Raw genomic sequence first — 19,961 nt, forward strand, 5'->3', positions numbered from 1 at the left:
CAAAGTCCTTGGAGGCAAGCAGAAACGGCATTTAATCAGCGGCGCAGGTGCCGGCCTGACTCACTAAAGCTGTAGCAATAGGCAGTTAAAGCATGAATTATACTCTTCTAACGGTCCTCCTTCGCGGATCTTCCTTAGAACAGGCTGACCCCTAGTTCACGAATAGAAACGGGTAGATAACGTGCTATGGAATGTGTCTCTCTCGCGAACACGATATCCTTGCTGAACAAGTGCTTTATGTACTCCATAACAAAGAACTATCTCTGCAACTGTTGCTAAAATTAGTATAATTAGATTGAATAAGAAACTTGTCATAATGTGTCATATTTGTCTTGATTGTCAATCATAGAACCCTAGCTCTAGAAGATACATTATGGGCGGTTTTGATGTGCCTTTAAAGATTGTATGTTTGTATATATGTGTTGCTTGAGCGATGCGCTCTCTCTTGCATCACACGAGGTCTGGGTGACACACGTTGCGAGACGTTAGACCTAGTCAGCCGACTGAGCATACTTTACAATAAACCATAGTACTTGGAAAATCGAACCTCGTATCTGTCGTATCACTAGTATATGGTGATTGTGCCTTAGTTTCCATATGTGGAGGGTCTTCAGGGCCTAGCAGTTCCCTGTAATGTTCCTCCCTGGTACATGCCCGGTCTGATCCAAATGGATCAGCACCTGTATCACCTTGCGCATCCTATTTTCCAAAATCACTGTAAGGATCTTGCTGTCCTGATTCAACAGTGACAGTGGCCTGAAGGATCCACAATCTGTACTTATCTTATCTGGTTTTAATAATGGCACTATCAGGGTTTCTCTCAGACTGTTGGAGAGTATATGGTCCACATATGCCTCATTATACGTCTTCAGCATCAGTGGCGCCAGCATATCGCCATAAGTCTTATACATTTTGCTCAGGAGACCATCAGTGCCTGGAGCTTTGCATATAGGCAGAGTCCTGATGGTAGCTACAACCTCCTCTGGTGTTATGGGCGCCTCTACTGACTCAGCTTGTAGTGCATCTAGTCGGGATAGGGTGATGAGGCCTAGTACGTGTGGCAAGTCCCTTTCCTCTCCCACTCGGGATACCACGTACAGTGCCTTGTAGTGTTCACAGAAAACTTCATTGATACCCACTTGTGTATATAACACCTCCCGGCCCCCAGCCTAGATAGAACATATCGGGGATCTGGCGTCGCTCCGTCTATACAACCAGGCTAGCTTTTGATTTGTCGATGTATTTCATATAATTAAACTTCCCCAACTGTCCCATTGCTTTAGACATGTCGTTTCAGTTCTATTACTTCCTTTGTGTGCTCCTCGTTTACCTTCACCTCCCTTTCCAATACCTTCAGCTTCTCCTCCATGCTTTGTAGTTCCTTGATATTGACTTTCTGCACCCCCCCTGACTTTGCCATCATTTCCCCTGTGATAACCACCTTGTACGCCTCCCATACCGTGTCCATCTTCCGTACACTCCCCTCATTTACTTTAATATACTGAACCATCCTATTCCGAATGTGCTCAGCAAATGCTTTGTCTAGCAGTGACCCTCTTCTCAGCTTCCATGTGGTCTTGGGGGTGACACTTGCCAGCTCACTACGAGCGGGGAGTGGTCTGACAGGACCCTGGCTAGGTACTCCGCTTCCGAGAATTCTGCTTCATTTTCCCCACATGCGAACACATAATCAATTCTTGTGTACACCTTGTGTGGGGCAGAATAATAAGAGAATTCCCTGTCTTCTCCATGTTGTGCACACCAGAGGTCTCGTAGCCGAAAGTGCTTCAGCAGCGAGTTCAATACCTTAGCTGGTGGAGACAGCCTCTTGTGTTTTTCATCCGATCTATCCACTGTAGGGTCCAGTGTGCAGTTAAAGTCCCCTCCTCAAATCAGAGTCCCACTCCTGTAAGGTCCCAGCCTCACATACAATGATTTAAAAAACACTGTGGCATTATGGTTGGGGGCATACGTGTTAACAATGCAAATGTCCCGATTCTCCAACATGCCGTGTACCATAGCCATCCTACCCTCGTTATCAATCTTCGTGGTCAGCACTTGAATGGAACAGCAGGGTCCACCCAAATGAGGAACCCTCTCGCATATGTCGAATAAGCGGAACCCACCATCACCCCACCCCCTCGCCAGGTTTGTCTGCTTCTGTGTATCTAAATGCGTTTCCTGGAACAGTGCTATCCCTACCTTATTCATCTTAAGATACATGCTCACTCTTCTACGTTATACATAATTATTAAGCCCCCCGGAATCCCACGTCATAATTTTGACCTTGTCAGCCGTTACCCTACTAAGCCCAGGGTATCAATGAGGCCACCAACCTGTTGCCCGCCTCAGTAGGAGTTCGATGCACTTCCACTCCCCAACCCCATTCCAAACCAAACTAAAACTTAACAGGTCTCACTATGCAAAACATGCTGGGACTACCCTGTTTCCGCTCCGTTCTGCCAAGCCGCTAGGCCAGGCTCCTGGTGCCCTACGGGCGGGCTCTATACTGAAACCCTAAGACTACTATTATTCAGGGGGTAGTGAGTCTGCTCTTGGCGTTCACTCTACTGACTCAGACCTGCTCCTGTTATTTTAAACATCATCTGCATCCATACTCCCAATAAGCAATGGTCCCCATCTTTTCGTGCATGTCCAGTCCCCGCCCAGCCTATCTGGACCTTCTCGGTGAGGCAATGCAAGGTATACCCAATCCTGCAGTTCACACTTGACTCAGTTCACTATTGTGGGCCCTTTTCTGTGACATCTGGGATCTGAGCTCTGTCCATCCAGTCTTGCGCCTCCATCAGCATCTTGAAGAATAGTACCTTTACATTGTGAAGCACCTTCAGCTTCGCTGGGTACAGCAACATGTACTTTAAGCCTGCTTTTCGTAGCCGTGCTTTTGTCACAATGAATTGTGCTCTTCTCTTCTGAACCTGAAACGTATAGTCTGGGTACACTGATATCTGTGCTGAGGCCCTTTGTATTGACCCCTCCCCCCAGCCCTGGAGAAGGCAAGGATTTTCTCCCGGTCTTAATAGTTGAGAACCTTTGCATGTGGAGCATGTGACTGGGTCATAAGATTGGCAACATAAGTGATTTGTATTGACTATTACTTGTATAGTGTGTTCGTACTTCATGGGATATTTACAGTTATATAATAGCATACATTGTGGCCTGCATTTTCATGAAAGTGTTTTGGCAGTCCACGCTGGCATAGTTAGTGGATGCTTGTAATCATGGGAGTAATTTACAGTCAACATACTGGCATAGATTGTGTCTGCAGCATCATGAAATGTATTTACAATGATCATTACTGGCATAGATTCTGTTTCCAGATTTATAAAAGATATTTACAGTGTCTGTTATTTGCATAGATAGATTGTGGCTGCAGCTTCATAAAAGTGACTTAAAGTGGCAATGCCTGCGTATATTGTAAACACAGCCATCATGAACATTTTGTAAAATACTCCCATGTACTGTTGGTGAAATAGTATCTACTGGATTGTTTCATGTTACCCTACAGTACTAAATGTATATGGCTTTTTACCCCATTTTCTTCCAAACCTTTACCATAAAATGGGCTATTTCAAAACATTTTAACCATTCTCAGGTGAGAACCGGCCCCAGACTTACTACATTACAAGGGCTCCCTCACTACACTCAGTCACTCCCATTAATGTTGCGGTGGTCACTGTAGGTCTCCATGATAATGAGGGGTTCATGTTGCACGCGTTGTTTTAACAACTGAGGGTGGCAACAAACTGGGTGCAATGTTGCAATTTCATATGTATCAAAGTGTAGTTAATTATCAATGGGATATGTTATTTTAGTGTTACTGTTTGTCTAGAAATTGATATACATTAGCTTGCACGCTCATACAAAGATAAAATGTCAAACCCACCAAATGTAAAGACATACTTGCACATTAATACAAATACATGGGGAATTCATAAATCTCAATATAGTGGATTTTTCACAAATGAATCAAAACACAGTACTCAAGGGCTGTTTTTGCAAAGTGAACTTTGAAACTGGTTCTGTGAGGTTTTAGGAGCCAGCTGAAAAGCAAATAAGTAACTTCACAAACCTTTGCAGTCAGCAAAGCTGTAGAAAATAGCAATGAGTTTTTAGGGTCTGCTAAGTATCATAGACAGTAGATGTAATCTCCTGATGCCAGAGAGAGTGACAGAAGAAGTTTTGTTATTTATTTTTCATCAGCAGTAGAACACAGGGTAATTCAGTGACCAAGGCTACCCAGAAATTTCAATTATGCAATTAAGTGGCAGTTTTGAGGATTGTAAAGTTTCAAAGGAACAGTGACCCGGGGAATGAGATAGTATCGCTAACTCAAAGAGAAGTTATTTACCTAGCCTTCCTCATGGCACTTGAAATATTTACACGAACCATGTGCAAATTAAAAGACAAGGCTTAAGAGCTTAGGCCAGTTATTGCTAGTAATGAATTACATTTCAATACCAATGTTTAACCATGTGCTTAACTGATGCAAACATGTATATAAGATGTGAACTGATGTTGGTTGTTGAGACTTGGGTTAGTTTGGTCCTTCAACACCATCTAACAGCTCCCGCGATAATTGTACAATAAACCTGCTTTATGTACAACTGTGTACTCACTTCTTAAGTGGAGGGCATGTTTGGGTTAAGGTGATTAAAGGCCCATCCGCTCATTAATTTGTGGGAGATATTCATGCCCCTCCACTAAAAATGTTCAGCTGCTACCACTGACCTTGGAATTGTTTACAATGCCAGTGCCCCCTCAGGAATCCGTCCACCCTCCCAGCACCAAACTGCTGCCTTAGCATGCTCATAATGATTTTACTGGTTTGTGCACTATGAAGGCTGGTACTCTTGGGTACCAACGGAAAGACGTTGCCAGCCCATTGTTCTGACACTAGCTGAAAGATGTAGGGTTTGATTAGAAAACATACATCCTTTATCTAGGGCGTGCGCAACACCTCCCATCAGAAGCACAGTCCTTTGCACATGCCTGGTGGCCCAGGCCGGCACCTGGAGGATGTGGCATTCCCGTTGTTTCTTTGTGAAGCTTGGAGGGGGCCCCCTCAGCAGGGCTCGAAGGGGGCCCCCACATTTTGTGTTACACCACTGGTTCAAGGTACGGTAGACTGAGAAGCTGTCAATAAAACCACTGTTGAACACTCATAATCTCAAATCCCATTTGATAATGAGAACATTTATACTTACTTTCAATAGTTAACAGAACTACTTGCTTGCTGTAAACGTTTGCCAGTGGAAACACCACTTCACAGGTCAAGAGTGTGTTGTGCTGTGTTCTAGAGGGCTTGAGGGCCATTGTAGACATGTGACTCTGTGTCCCATCTTCCAGTGTTATGGTTGTGTTACTTTGAGAATGCTGTATGTTCAACATCCTCTCCTGAATGTTCTTGGGAGGTTCTCCAGAGCATTTCTTAGGAAATGTGCAGGTGGCCAGGGCTGTGATGCCTTCAACCAGGGCACCTGGGAGGGTGATCACTGGCTTCTCTGTCAGCTCTACTCAGGAGAAAACAGAATGAAATTAGCTACAATCATTTTCCATATTGGTGTTAACAGTTAGAAGCATGTATTTCTTAAGAATTTAGGCAGGCTTGAATATAACCACCGGATTTGTGCAACATGTATAGAGGAACTCACATTTCTTGACCCCATGTAGGACAGGCAGATAGGGACAGTGCATGTTTGGTGCACCAGTTGGAATCAAAATGACCAAAGAGTCATTCAAAACCCTGCAGGCTCCATAGCCAGCCTCAATATGACTGCGCCTGCTGTGCACACAGGCCACAGAAACCATATTTACAGAGCTGCAGGGCATTGCCTGCAGAAAAACTCAGAAGGCCTTTTGTACAGGGTGTGACCTTTGGCCAAACCCTTGGGACTGTACCCCTGCCTGCTGGAGGGTATATTCATTAGCAAGCTGTGCCTCTGGGATACACAGACCTTCTATGTGTTCATAGATATTCATCCATTTGCCTTCCTACTTCCTCCAAGAAATAGTACAAGGAATGGATCATTAGTTGAATGTGAAAATGTGACCCTGCTCACATTTTTAATTAGGTAGAGTGGATGCTTTGGCTTGAAGCATCTTCTTTGAAGTTGGAGACAGTTGGGTGTGACATGACATATTTGTTTATAGTACTAGCACGTAAATGTTGTCTCAAATGTCGTATAAGCACAGTAAACAAAAAATATCCACTCAGTTAATGTGGGTTCCTCACCCAAACAAGTTCCCAACAATTAAAAAATTGGTGAAAATGGTGCATTTTACAACTCAGTCTGTTTGGCTAAAATTGTTTTTTTTAAAAGCCACAGCATTCTCAAAAGGTTCCATAGCCAGAACCCATGAAATATTGCAATACTTCAAATGCACTATTCAATTTCCCCCTAATATGCCCTAATTTCACTCTTTCCCTTGTACTGACTTTTTCCACTCTCCCTTCCCCCAGCTGTGCTCCAAATTTCATTTAACTTTCCCTGTTTGGAACTCAGGCCACTCTCGATGCCTCCAGTCCTTCTCAATGCCACTCCCATTGCCTATGATTTTGCCCTGTGCCATTCTCACTGCCTTCAGTTCTGCCCGGATAAAGTCACTTACACCACATTCCATCTGACCTAATCCCATTTTGCCACTTTTTAAAATAATTTTTACTGCAAATAAAAAGGGGTGTTGAGAGAGGTTTGAAAAGGGTGGGTCGTGGGGACTTCCCCCTCATTTTGCAGTAAACAACTTGAAAAGAATGAGGAGAGAGGGGATACGAGTAAATCTCATACATCCGTTCTGCAGCACGTCACTCTCACTGCCTTCAGTACTGTCCATACCTCTCTCACTGGACGTAGATCTACTCTGTGACACCCACACTGCCTTCAGTTCTGATCATGACACTTTCACTGCTTACAGTTCTGCCCCCTGTCAACCTCATTGCTCCAGTTCTACCCCATGTCAATGTCTCCATTTCAGGCTCATGTCATCTTTTTTTGCCCTGTTCTGCTCTTCAATGCCACTCTCACTGCCTTGGGTAGTTCTATATCATGCCACTTTCACAGCCTCCAGATCTGGATCATACTACTTTCACTAATTCCAGTACTAGTATTAGACAGCAGCAACCGAGGACCGATGAGTTGCAAACTCTCGGGTAAGCCGGTCATTTGCATTGCGCTCTTGTGTCCTTTTCGTTCCTTGTCCTTGCCTTCTTGTTTTCCTCCCTACCATTCTTCTGTTCTGGAACGGTCTTACTCCTTTCTGGCTCCTTGTCCTGCTCCTGTTCGTTCTCTATTGTTCTACTCCTTGTCTGTCAGCCTACCATTGCAACAGAATTACAGCTACCTGCAGTAATTCCTTTCCTGCTACGATCTTCCAGCTCCTTGCAGTCCTTACTTACCAAGGTACGTAGTCAAACACCACAAGGTGGACATCAGCCGCCGGTATGGCAAACAACCCACATGCACCCACATCCGTCCCCCACCTCTAATACACAAAGCACAACAGCCATCAGACTACAGCTACAACCTATGACAGAATTTGGTCCATCTGGACAGATAACGAATCTCCGGCACCAGAATATAGTTTACACCTATGGCAAATTACAGTCAAGCTGGTCACATAGCAAATGTATTGCACTCTCTAGATCTTCTGACCTCCCCCACCACCCATCACATGCCTGGCCATCTTGGGTTGCTCGGTGGAACACGGCCAGCCCACCTAGCCCCTGTATCGGCCTAATGCTCACCTGCATTCAACTCAGTCCAACAATCTACATACTTGGACTCCAGTTCACAAGGGTGTTCACCCACAAGTGTGTTGAGGCCATATGAATGGGATAAACTCACCATATCAACGTTCCCAACTTGGGCCACCCCAGTCAAAAGAGTCTGGACATGCCACTGCCTCCAATTCCACCCATTAATTGACTTCCACGCTGCACAGGACTCTCCTGCATTTGAAGATCTAACAGGCCTGCCTTCTTGCTACTTGTCACCTGTATCTTACGCTAACGAGTCGGATAAGGAAGAGCTGGCATGCCCCTGCCCGTCATGAAAAATCCCCAAAACCTCTGGGAGGATCAGATAGAGGAGGTCTCCGGGGAATCACCGGATCAGAACGTGGGCTCTCCAAGATGCTCCGCTAGGGAGAGCACACTGCGGGAAAATGTTCAATCACCTATACCGACAAGTAAAGGTTGTGACTTTAATTCCAACATAGAGGCTGGAAGTGAGGAACCCCTTGCGGAGCTACAGGTTTTGCCTAAACCACAAGACTTGAAGGGAAATGCAGCTAAAGGCAATCCACCAACAAAAACGCATCAGAGCAATAAGAAAAGCTAAACGAGACGCGGGGCTGTAGGCAGATTCCCATATCGCAAAACAACAGCCAACCTTATGAAACAACAATTGCAGACAAAAGAGTTCGAAGCATTCTTTAAAAAGAAATTTGACTCATATTCAGAAAAACAAACAGAACTTTCCGATGATGAAATTTGAGAAGTGGCAGAGGGACCAACAAATCGAGTGCTTTAACAGCCAGGGGCCAGTACCCCCGACAAGCAGGGCCCTCGACAGATAGAACTTGGCCTATAGAATCCATCTAATCTGGGGCACAAGCCAACTCTAGCCTCAAACCAACTAAAATGGCACATCACTGTTAAGGCTCCAACCCGGTGAACAAACCCGCCCCCTTTGCGGGCCCCTCAAACTAACACAATCCCACAAGATTTATCCCTGGATGGAAAAGGTGTTTCTTGTGGAGGAACATCAAAAAACACGGCTTTACAAACTGCGTTCACTTCAACTATCACAGGTGACAACAGGGGAGGCCAGACGGAATCGGGAGGCGAGACCACTGTCCCTGGCAAGGACCCAGTCCATCAGTTACCGGAAGACACCGACTATGAGATTTCCACTAATCTCTGGCCAGTGGATCATGTATGCAAGAGGGCTGTAAATTATAGTACAAAAACCCCAGAACCTGAGCACACATGCCAATCCATTAACGAACATAGAGACTGTGACAGAACCTGCGATCAATCTGCTCACTGTGACTCATGGCGCCAACAAAGGAGCTTGAGCGAAATCCCTCGTACACCAGCCAGAGACTCTCCCGCTAAGAAAACAGACCTGATGCAAATCATGTCAACAATCACCATTGCTTTAACCCCTTTCTTCGCTAATTGGCCCTCTCTACAGGTAAGGGGCTCGCCCTCGGTTGTTACTAATAAAACCAACAGATTCAGGAGTGATGACCTAGATCCCGTGTTCGATACAAACGGAAGTGGTAGACACGGCACATACATAGTAGCATCTTTTTAAAATAAGCAGCCCCAACAAGATTGGTAGCTTTTTTGGTTTTAGAAATTCCTTGAGTAGTAAAATCAAGGCTTTGAGTACTGTGGGCCACACAGATCCAAAGAGATGAAAGTAAAAATATCGACCTTGATGATTTGGGCAACATTTTAGCAGACAGGAAAGTAGTGAGCAAAGATAGGGATAGACTTCACCTCCTTTTGTGTACCCTTGACCGGTGTAATATTAGTAACAACCGAGGGTGAGACCCTTACCTGTAGAGAGGGCCAATTAGCAAATATAGGGACATTTAGTTAGACATAGGGACTCAGACCATAGGATTAAGTAATTCGAATACATTGTATCTGTCTAAATGGTGTAAAAAAGCAGTCAGGCAAAAACAGGATAAGGAAGCCCCTGACTCCGAGTCATTTGTATATACCTTTAACCCCTTTCTGCAAATTGAACGAGGCCCAGGAGGATCATACTATGCTGTTAGCCATCATGAGCACAAAGTTAGCTTTTCTGGAAGGGTACTTAACAGCAAACGTAAGAGAGAAAAAGTGAACCTGTCTTACAACTTCTGAGCCCGAAATACTGACAACTGTCTATTTAGGGGACTTCGAGAGACCTGAGCATCTCATGGGAGGGTCCGTTCAACCCATGGGAATGGGCTTGTTCAATGCAGATTCTGGTCAAACTCATGTGGACTCCACTCCAGTCTCATGAGCATATCGCAAGACACTCAGAAAGAAACACTGTGAGTGTCAATTGGGATTCTTTCTCAAAAAGCTCTGACAATTGAATCATCTGCTTCTGGATCAACAAACATATTCAGCCTAAAAAGCCATGTAGGATCTTCAAAGGCAACCCTAAATAACCATTAAAAAAACAGGTGCTTCACAAAAAAAAGATCATCTCACAGTCCCTATGTGAGAAGATTCAGGATAAAAATCAAGTGCGCAAAGATCCGGCATCAGAGTCTGACGACGAGACTCTATCAATTGATCTTATGAACATGAGTATATACTCAGTAGAAGACTCTGAACTGTCAGCTAATCAGCCATTAAAGAGAAAAATTTAGCAAACGGAAGCAGAGATAGTCTCCCAAGAACCTCCAGCGAAACTATCATTTACCAAAGGTAGATTACCAACTGCTAAGAAGCCTGCAAATGAGAGGAACTCCACGGAAAGGAATGGACATTTACAGGAGCGGATCACAAAGCCTTCTCAACAAGGCAAAGGGATGAATGTAAAGAGCAAAAATCACCCATACGGATAGCGGGGACGACACCAACCGGGGAATGAGATCTGAAGCCGCTAAACAAGTAAGGAAAAGATCCCCTTCAATTTGGGAGACAGTACCCACAAAGCTGAGGCCGAATCCAAGACCCCCTGTGAAATCCCTTGAGGCAAGTAGAAGGGAGCAAAACTCTAGAGAGAGGATATATAAGTCCAGTAACCATTCTGAGACAATAAAATACACCAAGAAAATCAACCAAGACCCCTCCTCGCTGATCCCTCAACGTAGTAGAACCTTCCTCTTGGAGAGAACAAGACCATTAAAGGACAACCTGATTCTAAATCGCTGCACAATCGCTGACCTCTTCAAGCAAATTCTGTGCCTCAGACCCCTTGTATCAAATTATCTTAAAGTGGTGGAACCAAACGGGATCAGGGGTAACAACAGCTCATTCCTTCATGTTGACTCACCCATAATTAATAAAATACTACTGGAAGCGACGCACTATCTCCTTGACGTGGGCTACAACCTGAGTGAAACCAATCCAGATGGCAAGCTAAAAGGAGAATCAACTCCCCAGAGCGATAGCAGGAACGGCTTAAGAACTGAGAAAATGCCAAAAGACCACACGGGTAAGAAGACCCACCAGGATCACCCAGGTGATGCGACAGAGAAGTCTTCTCTGGTTCAATCTGGACATTTAAAACTCCATCAAACCACAGGAAACTTCTCCAAAAACTCACAGGACACGATTAAATAAAGAAAAAAAGGTTTAACATCTTGCAGACCAGCAATAAGGAAGACCGCGCTCTAGGGGAAAAAACCCCAAGGGAAAGAGCCCACAGGGGACCTCACCCACGAAAAGGCCATACCGCATCATCCCAGTCGGAGGAAAGGCCTAGGAAGAGGGATGACCGCAGTAGGACCCGCGGTCTGCATCGTCCATCAACGACTAATTGGTCATGGAAAGCCGCCAAAGAAAAGAGAAATTCTAGATGTTAGCCACCAGAGAGGAAGGACATGGCAGCTAGGACAGGTTTCCGCCCAAACCAGCCCCTAAAACCGCCAGAAAATACCCTCGAATCAGGCTTTTGGAACACAAGAGGATTTAGCCATCTAACTTCCAACAATGGTGACAATTTGGGAAGCTTTGACCTTTTGTGTTTCCAGGAGACCTGGCTCTGTGCACAACCAACTCTCGAGGGATATGACATCTCTGTTTCCTGCTCAAAAAAAGGACCAAAGTGGCGTCCCAGATCGGGATTGCTCACCGCAGTATGTAGAGGATGCGGCCTATCAAATAAGACCTGCCTTCAGGCCACAGAATTTATATTAGCAACCGTATTAGATTGGCAGCAATCCCGGACTACTGAGGGTGCAGCCAAAATCGAACTTATCCTCCTGATAAGTATTTACTGGAACCCCACTGCAATAACCACCGAATCCTTTTTAGAGAGTATGTAAACATTAATAGAAGATGCATGGGACAGCTTTGAAATAAATCATGTGATAATTACCGGGGACCTAAACGTCTGTTGTCAAGATCCAGCCCAACAGACAAAAAGAAAACCTGTGCCAGTGGACAGAGAAGCGCGGGGCCGGCAATGGGTATCCCTAATGAACGTGATGGATTTCCATAACTTACATTGGCTGAAATCAGTGAAATCATCGAACATCGGCACATGGGAAAATCTGGGGGGAGGTGTTAATATCGATCATACATATGTATCAAGAGAGTTCTTGGCCCAGATAACAGCCATCGAAATTCTGCGTACTACTCATAGTGATCACAATTTACTCATAACCACATGGAGGTCAAAAGGTACAAAGCATGGTTGAGACATCACTGTGTAACTTTGTATCAACATGACTCAGAATCAATATTGAGAACACTGAGTGGCAAGTCATTGTCAGCCTTTTGGTCACTAATAAAGAACCCAACGACCGCTCCAATAAACAAGCTCCAGAATAACGTGAGGAAAAAAAGTGGATTGATAATTTCACCATCCTATACAGAAAGCCACCAAACAAACCTATTCCCATACCAGCATCAGTACCCTTGCAGGTCCACTGGGATATATCACACGATCCAGAAACCATCATGGACAAAATAAAAAAGTTAAACAACTCGAGAGCAGGGGGCACTGATGGCATCTCCAACCTGGATCTAAAACAACCCCCAGAGGCATGAGCTGAGTTTATAAGTAGGGTTTTTGACAGCTGCAAGAGGGCAAGACAAATCCCCTCCTCTTGGAAAAAAATGCTCACATTGTCCCGATTTCTAAGAAAGGTGCTAGAGACGATACTAGGCACTACAAGCCAATTGCCCTTCTCGAAACCATAGGCAAGATTTTTGGATCATTGGCCTTGGACAAGCTTCAAGAGTGGACTCGAGAAAGCAACACGGCAGACCCAGTGCAAGCGGGTTCCGTAAAAGGACTGGGGACCTCAGCAAATATTCTGGCACTGAATATCCTTAAAGCAAGATGCAATAAAAACAAACCACCGATTTTCTTAGCATTTGTTGACCTGGTCCAGGCTTTTGACCAGGTCAGCAGGGAAGCTCTATGGGGCAAATTGAAGGCAAACAAGTGTCCAGAAACTATCTTGAACCCTATTCGAGCCCTGTATACTGATAAATTCATCCAAGTCAGGTTGAACAACGCAGGCCTCCTATCAACTGAAGTAAGGACAGAAAGAGGCGTTGAAGCAGGGGTGCCCTTTGGCCCCAGCATTATACAACGCTTACACCAGCGATTACAAAGACCATGAAAGCGAAGTCAGAATGTTTCCTCCTCTCTTGGGTGATGACAAAATATTGAGAATCAAATATGCAGATGATATCATACTGATGGACATGACTATGATCGGCCTACAGAGACAGCTGATAAATCTGCAAAAATATTTGAACCATAATAATATAGAACTTAATAAGGACAAAACAAAAATAATGTCCTTTGACAAACAAACAAGGAAAAAGGAAAAAACGAAAATAAGGCTTGATGGGAATATGTTGGAAAAGGTGGATCATTTTCGATGCCTGGGAGTAATCATTAGTAACAACGGAACTGAAACCCCATGCAGCACCTCTATGGGAAGACAAAAGCCCTTGTAGCTCAAGCAAAAACTATCAATAAGAAATATGGTTGTTTCACTCTGATTACTACCATCAAATTCTACAAGGCAAAGGTGGTTCCGAGTTTGACTTACGGGGTGGAAGCCATGCCATCGCTACCGGATAACCTTTGGCTAAACTGAAAATGCTCTTCTGGTGCTGTGTTTTGTACCTTCCAAATTCAACCCCTCTGGCAGCCATTCGCAAGGAATTGAGCCTCATGTCATTAAAATCTACAGTTTGTTTTGTTTTGTTTTATACGTACTTATATAGCGCACAGCAGTCCGAGGACATTGTGGCACTTGTTACAGCGCAAAGCTTAGTAACAGGGTTGTGAATCATACATATGTTACCTAGGGAGCAGGGATAGCAGTATATATACAGGTTTATAAAATAGTTATATCACATTTGTGTTTATGTTACAATATACAAGACAGGGGTAGGGTAGGAGGTCGTGTTACTCATAGAGGAGAGTGGTCTTGAAGTTGTTGTGGAAGACGGAGATGGAAGTTTCAGCTCTGAGGGTGGCAGGGAGTGAGTACCATAGTTTTGGTGCAATGTAAGAGAAGCCTAGCCCTCCGGCTGTGACTCTCTTGATGCGAGGTATGTGTAGCTGGTTGGTGTACTGAGCTCTGGTGGGGCTAGTGGAAGTTGTTTTTGATATAGTTTCGTCTAAGTAGGCGGGAGCGGTGCTGTTAATGCATCTATGTGTGATGGTAAGGATTTTCAGGGTAATGCGGTCTTTGACCTGAAGCCACCGTGCTTCATGTCTGGCATGAGATATATGGTCTCTTCTAGGGATGCTCAGTGCGGCTCTTAGGGCATTGTTTTGAATGGTTTGCAATCTATGAATGTTCTTGGCGGAGGTGCCAGCTAGGAGAGCATTACAATAGTCGAGTTTGGCGCCTATGGTTGCTCTAGCTATGGCTAGGAGGTTGGGCACGATAAGTAAGATTTGATTGCGTTGATGAGTTTGATGCCGAGGGCTGATGCAGAGGTTATGGCGCTGGTTTGTCTGTTCATAGATAGATTTGCGTCAATGTGAACCCCTAGTGGCTTGACGGAAGATGATACTGGGATGGTTGAGTTGTCTATGTTGAAATTGGCGTACTGGGGGTTAAGCTTTGTTATAGTGTTTTTCTGGCCCAGGATGAGAATTTCAGTCTTCTCCCCGTTTCGGCAGAGGCCAATGAGTGCCATCCACGATTGGATTGTGGCATAGATGTTGTGGAGGGCCTTAGCGTCTTGGTGATAGAGTCCAGATAGGAGTATAAGTACTTGAGTATCATCTGCATAGTTGGTATATGCAATACCCATGGAATCAAGTAGGTCGAAGAGAGGGGTTTCGTGAAGAGGTTATAGAGGGTTGGGGCTGTACACAAACCTTGGGGGACACCGCAGTTTATAGTGGTACGGTCTGCGTTTGCAGTGTCGAAGTAGACCTTCATGGCTCTACCTTCGAGGAAGGATGTGATCCAGGTTGCTGCTTGTTTAGAGAAGTGGGCTGCGTGAGTGAGGTGGGTGGTGAGTGTTTGGTGATCTACCAGGTTGAAAGCTGCTGAAAGATCAAGAAGAAGGAGCAGGGCGGGTTTGCCTTTGTCCATGATGTGTGAAATTTGTTTTTTAAGATCTAGTAAGGCTGATTCTGTTCCGTGCCCGATGCAGAAGCCAGATTGTCCTTTGCCTAGTATGGAGTTTGCTTCTATGTATGACTGGATCTGGTTGTGGGCTGCTTTGTGCAGGATTTTCAAGAGGAACGGGACAGTCGCGCTAGGTCAAGTGTGTCCTTTTTTAGTAGAGGTCTCACCCATGATTCCTTAAGACTGTTTGGGATAATACCTGTTTGGATTGATGCATTAATGAAAGCAGTAATAAGGGGTGCTAGGTCGTTGGCACATTCCTTGATGATTTTAGGAGGGCAGATGTCTGCTTTATAGAGAGATGGTTTGAGGTTTTTGATAAGATGAAGGGCCTCTGGTACCGAAATAAGCTGATTCACTACAGGAAACTACTCCTACCCAATCCACCGAAGATCTTGAAGGAGCTACGGAACGAATTAACAAAAGGAACATGCAAAACACTATCAAATTGGGGAGAAACAAACCGTGCTCTTCTGAGGGATGTTGAAAGTTGAGAGGAAGAACTGACAAGTAACCCCACCAAGGTTTGTAAGCGTTTGCTTCAGACAGATTGGATTACAATCCTGGAAGAAACGTCAAAGTTGACATTTTTAGCATTCTCACCACATTTTCCTATTAAGATCAACGAAGTAAGGACCTACTTGGCAATTTTTCCCGACAGCTCAATCCGGCAGAGTTTTCTGAGGATCCGGATGAATCTGCTATTGACTAATGAAATCCTGTCAGCCAGAGGCCAATCAATCACAAGCCATTGCAGATTTTGTAACAAGAAGGAAGAAGTGGAGAACATCAGACATCTCCTTCTTGGATGCCTGGGCACGAACTTGGCACGTACAGCACACCTGGGCCCCTTATTCCAAGACCTATGTTGTTTTGATTGTGAGGAATGGTGGGCCAGGTTAATGAGCGGGGAGAAAGTTAGGTGGGTGGTGGGAACTGTCCATTGTTTCCGCTCATTAGGCCTTGATAGGAGACAGGAGAAGTCCGGAGTCAGTAGGGTAGACTCAAAAGAGATCAAGGTGTCTGTCTACTAGCCATCTCGATCCAGACAACCCTGGCAGACTTTAACTAAAAAAGGGTAGGGAACTTGCAACTGAAGTGCAATTGAATTGAATGTGAACTAATAAATACGAATGTTACACACAAACTCGAAATCATCTTACCTTAAAGTGGAAAGTTTTGTTCTGTTAAACAAGGACTAATCGTATCTAATAATGGACAACAATCAGAAGTAAAAATGGAAGGAGGGCACACAAATTTTGTACAAATTGAAATGTCAATAAAATCAAATAATAAAAATAATTACAAAAAAATAAATAAATAAGTGTCCTAGTCACCTAAAAGAGATAGGCAGCTCTGGTTGTAGAATTCACTGTTCATGATGACTATCGCACCCCCTTTGTCTGCTGGTTTAATCGTGATGGTAGTGTAATTTGCTAGTTGTCTCAATAGCCTGTGGTGGTTTTTTCTCAGGTTTTGTGTGCTCATGGCTGCATATTTTATTGACTTTAGATATTTCATCATAGAATTCTCAAATAGTTCTAGTGCTGGATTTCGAACATATGGGATTGAAGTTACCTGGGTCTCATCTCTAAATAATCAAATGTACTTGATCTTTCTTCTATTGGTGGTGTTGAGTCAAAGAATACCTTTAATCTAATTTTCCTAATTAGTTTGAATATGTTGATGTGTTCTTCAAACAGAGAGCTGTTATTTGTTGGTACAAAGGAGAGTCCCAGATCTAACAGATCCAATTCTTATTTTGCGAATTTATGATTTGAGATGTTAAATACTAGTTTGCTGCCTTCTTTTTTGTCCTCAGCCTTCTTGCATCCTCTCTTTACTTTTGTCCTCCTAACAAAACAGGTGCAATAGATGATGATCTTTTATGGCTGGTTTGGGGTGGGTGGTCCAGGTTAGTGTTTCTGTCATCTACTTGTGGCGTACTTAGAGGGCGTGTTGCGCTTCTGCCTCAAGTGTCATTGGATGGGTCAGCTTCTGTCCCAGTATTAGTAGGTTGTTTAGGCTGAAATGGTTGTCTACCTGGTTGTTGTTATTGATTGTAGAAATCTTGCCAAGTGAATACTATATTATGTGAATAGTCCAGAGTGTCCCTTCTAAATTTCCTTATTTTACGTTGTTCTGTTTCTTTCTTATAATAGTCTAATTTTCTGTTGGTGTCTTCATGTATTTTTATTAGGTCTTCCGCTGAAAGGATTGTGATGAGCTGCTCTTTGAGTTCAGTAATCTCTGAATTAATTTTAGACAGGGATTTGGTAAATCAATAGTTAATAATATAGGGGCCAGTGAACATTTATTGAGAATTTGTTCCCAGCGTTTTACAAAGTCACTATTCCCTTTACATAATGTTGGGCGTAAATATATCCTTAGTCCCCTCGGTATTCTTTGAGCCTTATAATATTGCGTCAATGTAGATGAGTGGAGTTTTTGTGTGATTTGCGTCTAATTAATCTTTCTAGATTATAAGTATGTTTTTCAGGGCTTTCCGATGTGGCAGTTGCACGTTCTGTATCTTTAATTAGATCAAAGATTCGTGATGCTTCCTGTTCACTGAATGCTAAGGTTGTAGCATGTTTAGATGTAAGTAAATTAATTTTAGAGAAAGACATTCTGTGGTATTGACCACTGTCAATTTAGTTTAGGGTGCGTCCCTAGTGAAAGTGTCACCCCCCACAAGTGCGGGTAAACATGTAACTGAAAGCAAAAATGATAGGTTGACGCACACCTTGATTACTCAAAAAATAGTAATTATTTGGTATGAGAGGACAGACAATTCAATATACTTTTAGTCTGCAGGCCCTGACACTGTGGGTCATCAGAATAATTGTAAAGAACTAAGTGTCCTCAATTTTCGGACACTCCCGTCCCCTGCACACCCTTTTACTTGTAAATGCCAGCCAAAGGTTGATTAGATTCATAAAGATTTGATCTTAATTAGTAAATACAAGTGTAGTTCTGATTCAAAAAAAATCTGGTCTGTCTAATTGTAACCCAATTGTGTGTCTCAGGAGGGTAGCTTGCCTTAGAAGCAATATGACATAGAGCAACAGAGGGTTGATCCCCGGGTCCACGCTTAGAAACCTCTGGGTATTAAGCGTGTTATAAATAACCTATCATATTATATCAATTCATAAACATTATTTATTAATCATCAGTGTATAGTACAAAACAATAATGAAGACATTTAGAGCTCGACGCGTTTTGGGATAATGTATCGCTTCATCAGGAGAAAATAAACTTTACATTCAATTAATTCAATGGTGATTTTTTAAACGCCAAAGGTATCTACAAAGTAAAGGGAAAGGTGGTATCAGTTCTTTATAAAACATTCAATATGGATGATAATGTGTAAGAGGCAAGCAACTGTATAAAGAAATCACTTGTATGTTAGGGTGTTCAACTATGGTTCACATACACCTGTGTCTTAAGTTATTCTTTTATTGTGGCTATTCTAGCTCATTACTGGGTCTGTTTAGTACAAAAATGAATAAATCAAGGGTTGTCTCCCTGTCGTGACCATCTATCAAGTGGAAATCATGAAAGATAATAAGGAAAATATACCTTTATGGGGGTACCCTTGTGTGTAAGATGTGCTGATGCAGAAGCAAAGTCTTCAAGTGAATCTCAGGATCGTCCTTTGTTCTGCTCAGCTCTTCGGGATACTTGACTCCTTCTTCAGACCAGTTCTGATCTGTTGCTGATTTGCTGGAATGAATGTAGGACCCCCTCCTCTTATCCACAGTCAGGTGAGTGCTCGCACCCAGTCCACCAATGGCAAGATCTACTCCATGCATGGACACTAGCAGTGGTCCAATCAGGGAACACTGGGGTTCTCATGCTCTCATGCACACCAGACTCCCAGGCACCAGTAGTGTGGATTTGGACCAGGCAGTCGCAGCCCACTTCCTGGGTACCAATACACATGACATGCAGGGACCCGCAAAAGAAGTCGCTTTTGTGGGCAACTGCATGCCCAAATAAGGAACTCCTGGCCCTGGAATTGCAGGGGGAATGTCAAGGGACAAAAAGGCCAGAGGAACAGACAAAAGACCTTGTGGCATGCCCCTGTTAGACACTAGCCACAGTCATGAGCCAAATGTGGTAAGGCTCAGTCAAGAATTACACAAATACAAGAAAAAGATACTGCTGCCACCATTCTGTTCCACGGCACACTGTACAAAGACTAAGAGAAACAATGTTTGTCAGTACTGACAGCCTGAAGGACATGTCAGGTTACCTGTAACAATGAGATAAAGCCGAGTGTAGTGCAGCTGAAGGCTGTGCTCCACTGTAAAATGTCAGGTTAGGATACAGAAACAAATGCAAAAAGTTTGGGGGTCCAAGGACCATGGAGGAAAAGTTGCTTCTAGAGAAATCTTTTCCATCAACCACTCCTATATCCTCTATAATTTCTTCATGAGGGTTCTTCATCCCACTTCTATGCTGATGACTCCCAAATATTTGTTTCCTATTCATCTTTCTCTGACTCTCTCCACTCGACCATCTCAACCTGGCTTCTTGTGATCCGGTCCTGGATGAATGATCACTTTCTTTATCTTAATGCTTGAAAAACAGAAATCCTTTTCTTCCATCTTCATTTGTCCCTCGACTGCTAACCTCTCCATCCA

At 43.7% G+C, this 19,961-nt stretch overlaps 1 protein-coding gene across 2 annotated transcripts in view; it reads right to left on the bottom strand.

Annotated features, from left to right (window-relative positions):
* Positions 1–19,961, bottom strand: part of LOC138528609 (sialic acid-binding Ig-like lectin 13) — a 295,789-nt gene that overhangs the window by 97,197 nt on the left and 178,631 nt on the right. For both annotated transcript variants that reach the window (XM_069640414.1, XM_069640405.1), the window contains one exon: positions 5,229–5,534. In XM_069640414.1, the coding sequence (XP_069496515.1) occupies positions 5,229–5,534 (306 nt within the window). The remainder of the gene's footprint in view (positions 1–5,228; positions 5,535–19,961) is intronic.

This window comes from Ambystoma mexicanum, chromosome 1q, assembly GCF_040938575.1.
Source record: "Ambystoma mexicanum isolate Mex_15411 chromosome 1q, UKY_AmexF1_1, whole genome shotgun sequence".
NCBI classification, from domain to species: domain Eukaryota; kingdom Metazoa; phylum Chordata; class Amphibia; order Caudata; family Ambystomatidae; genus Ambystoma; species Ambystoma mexicanum.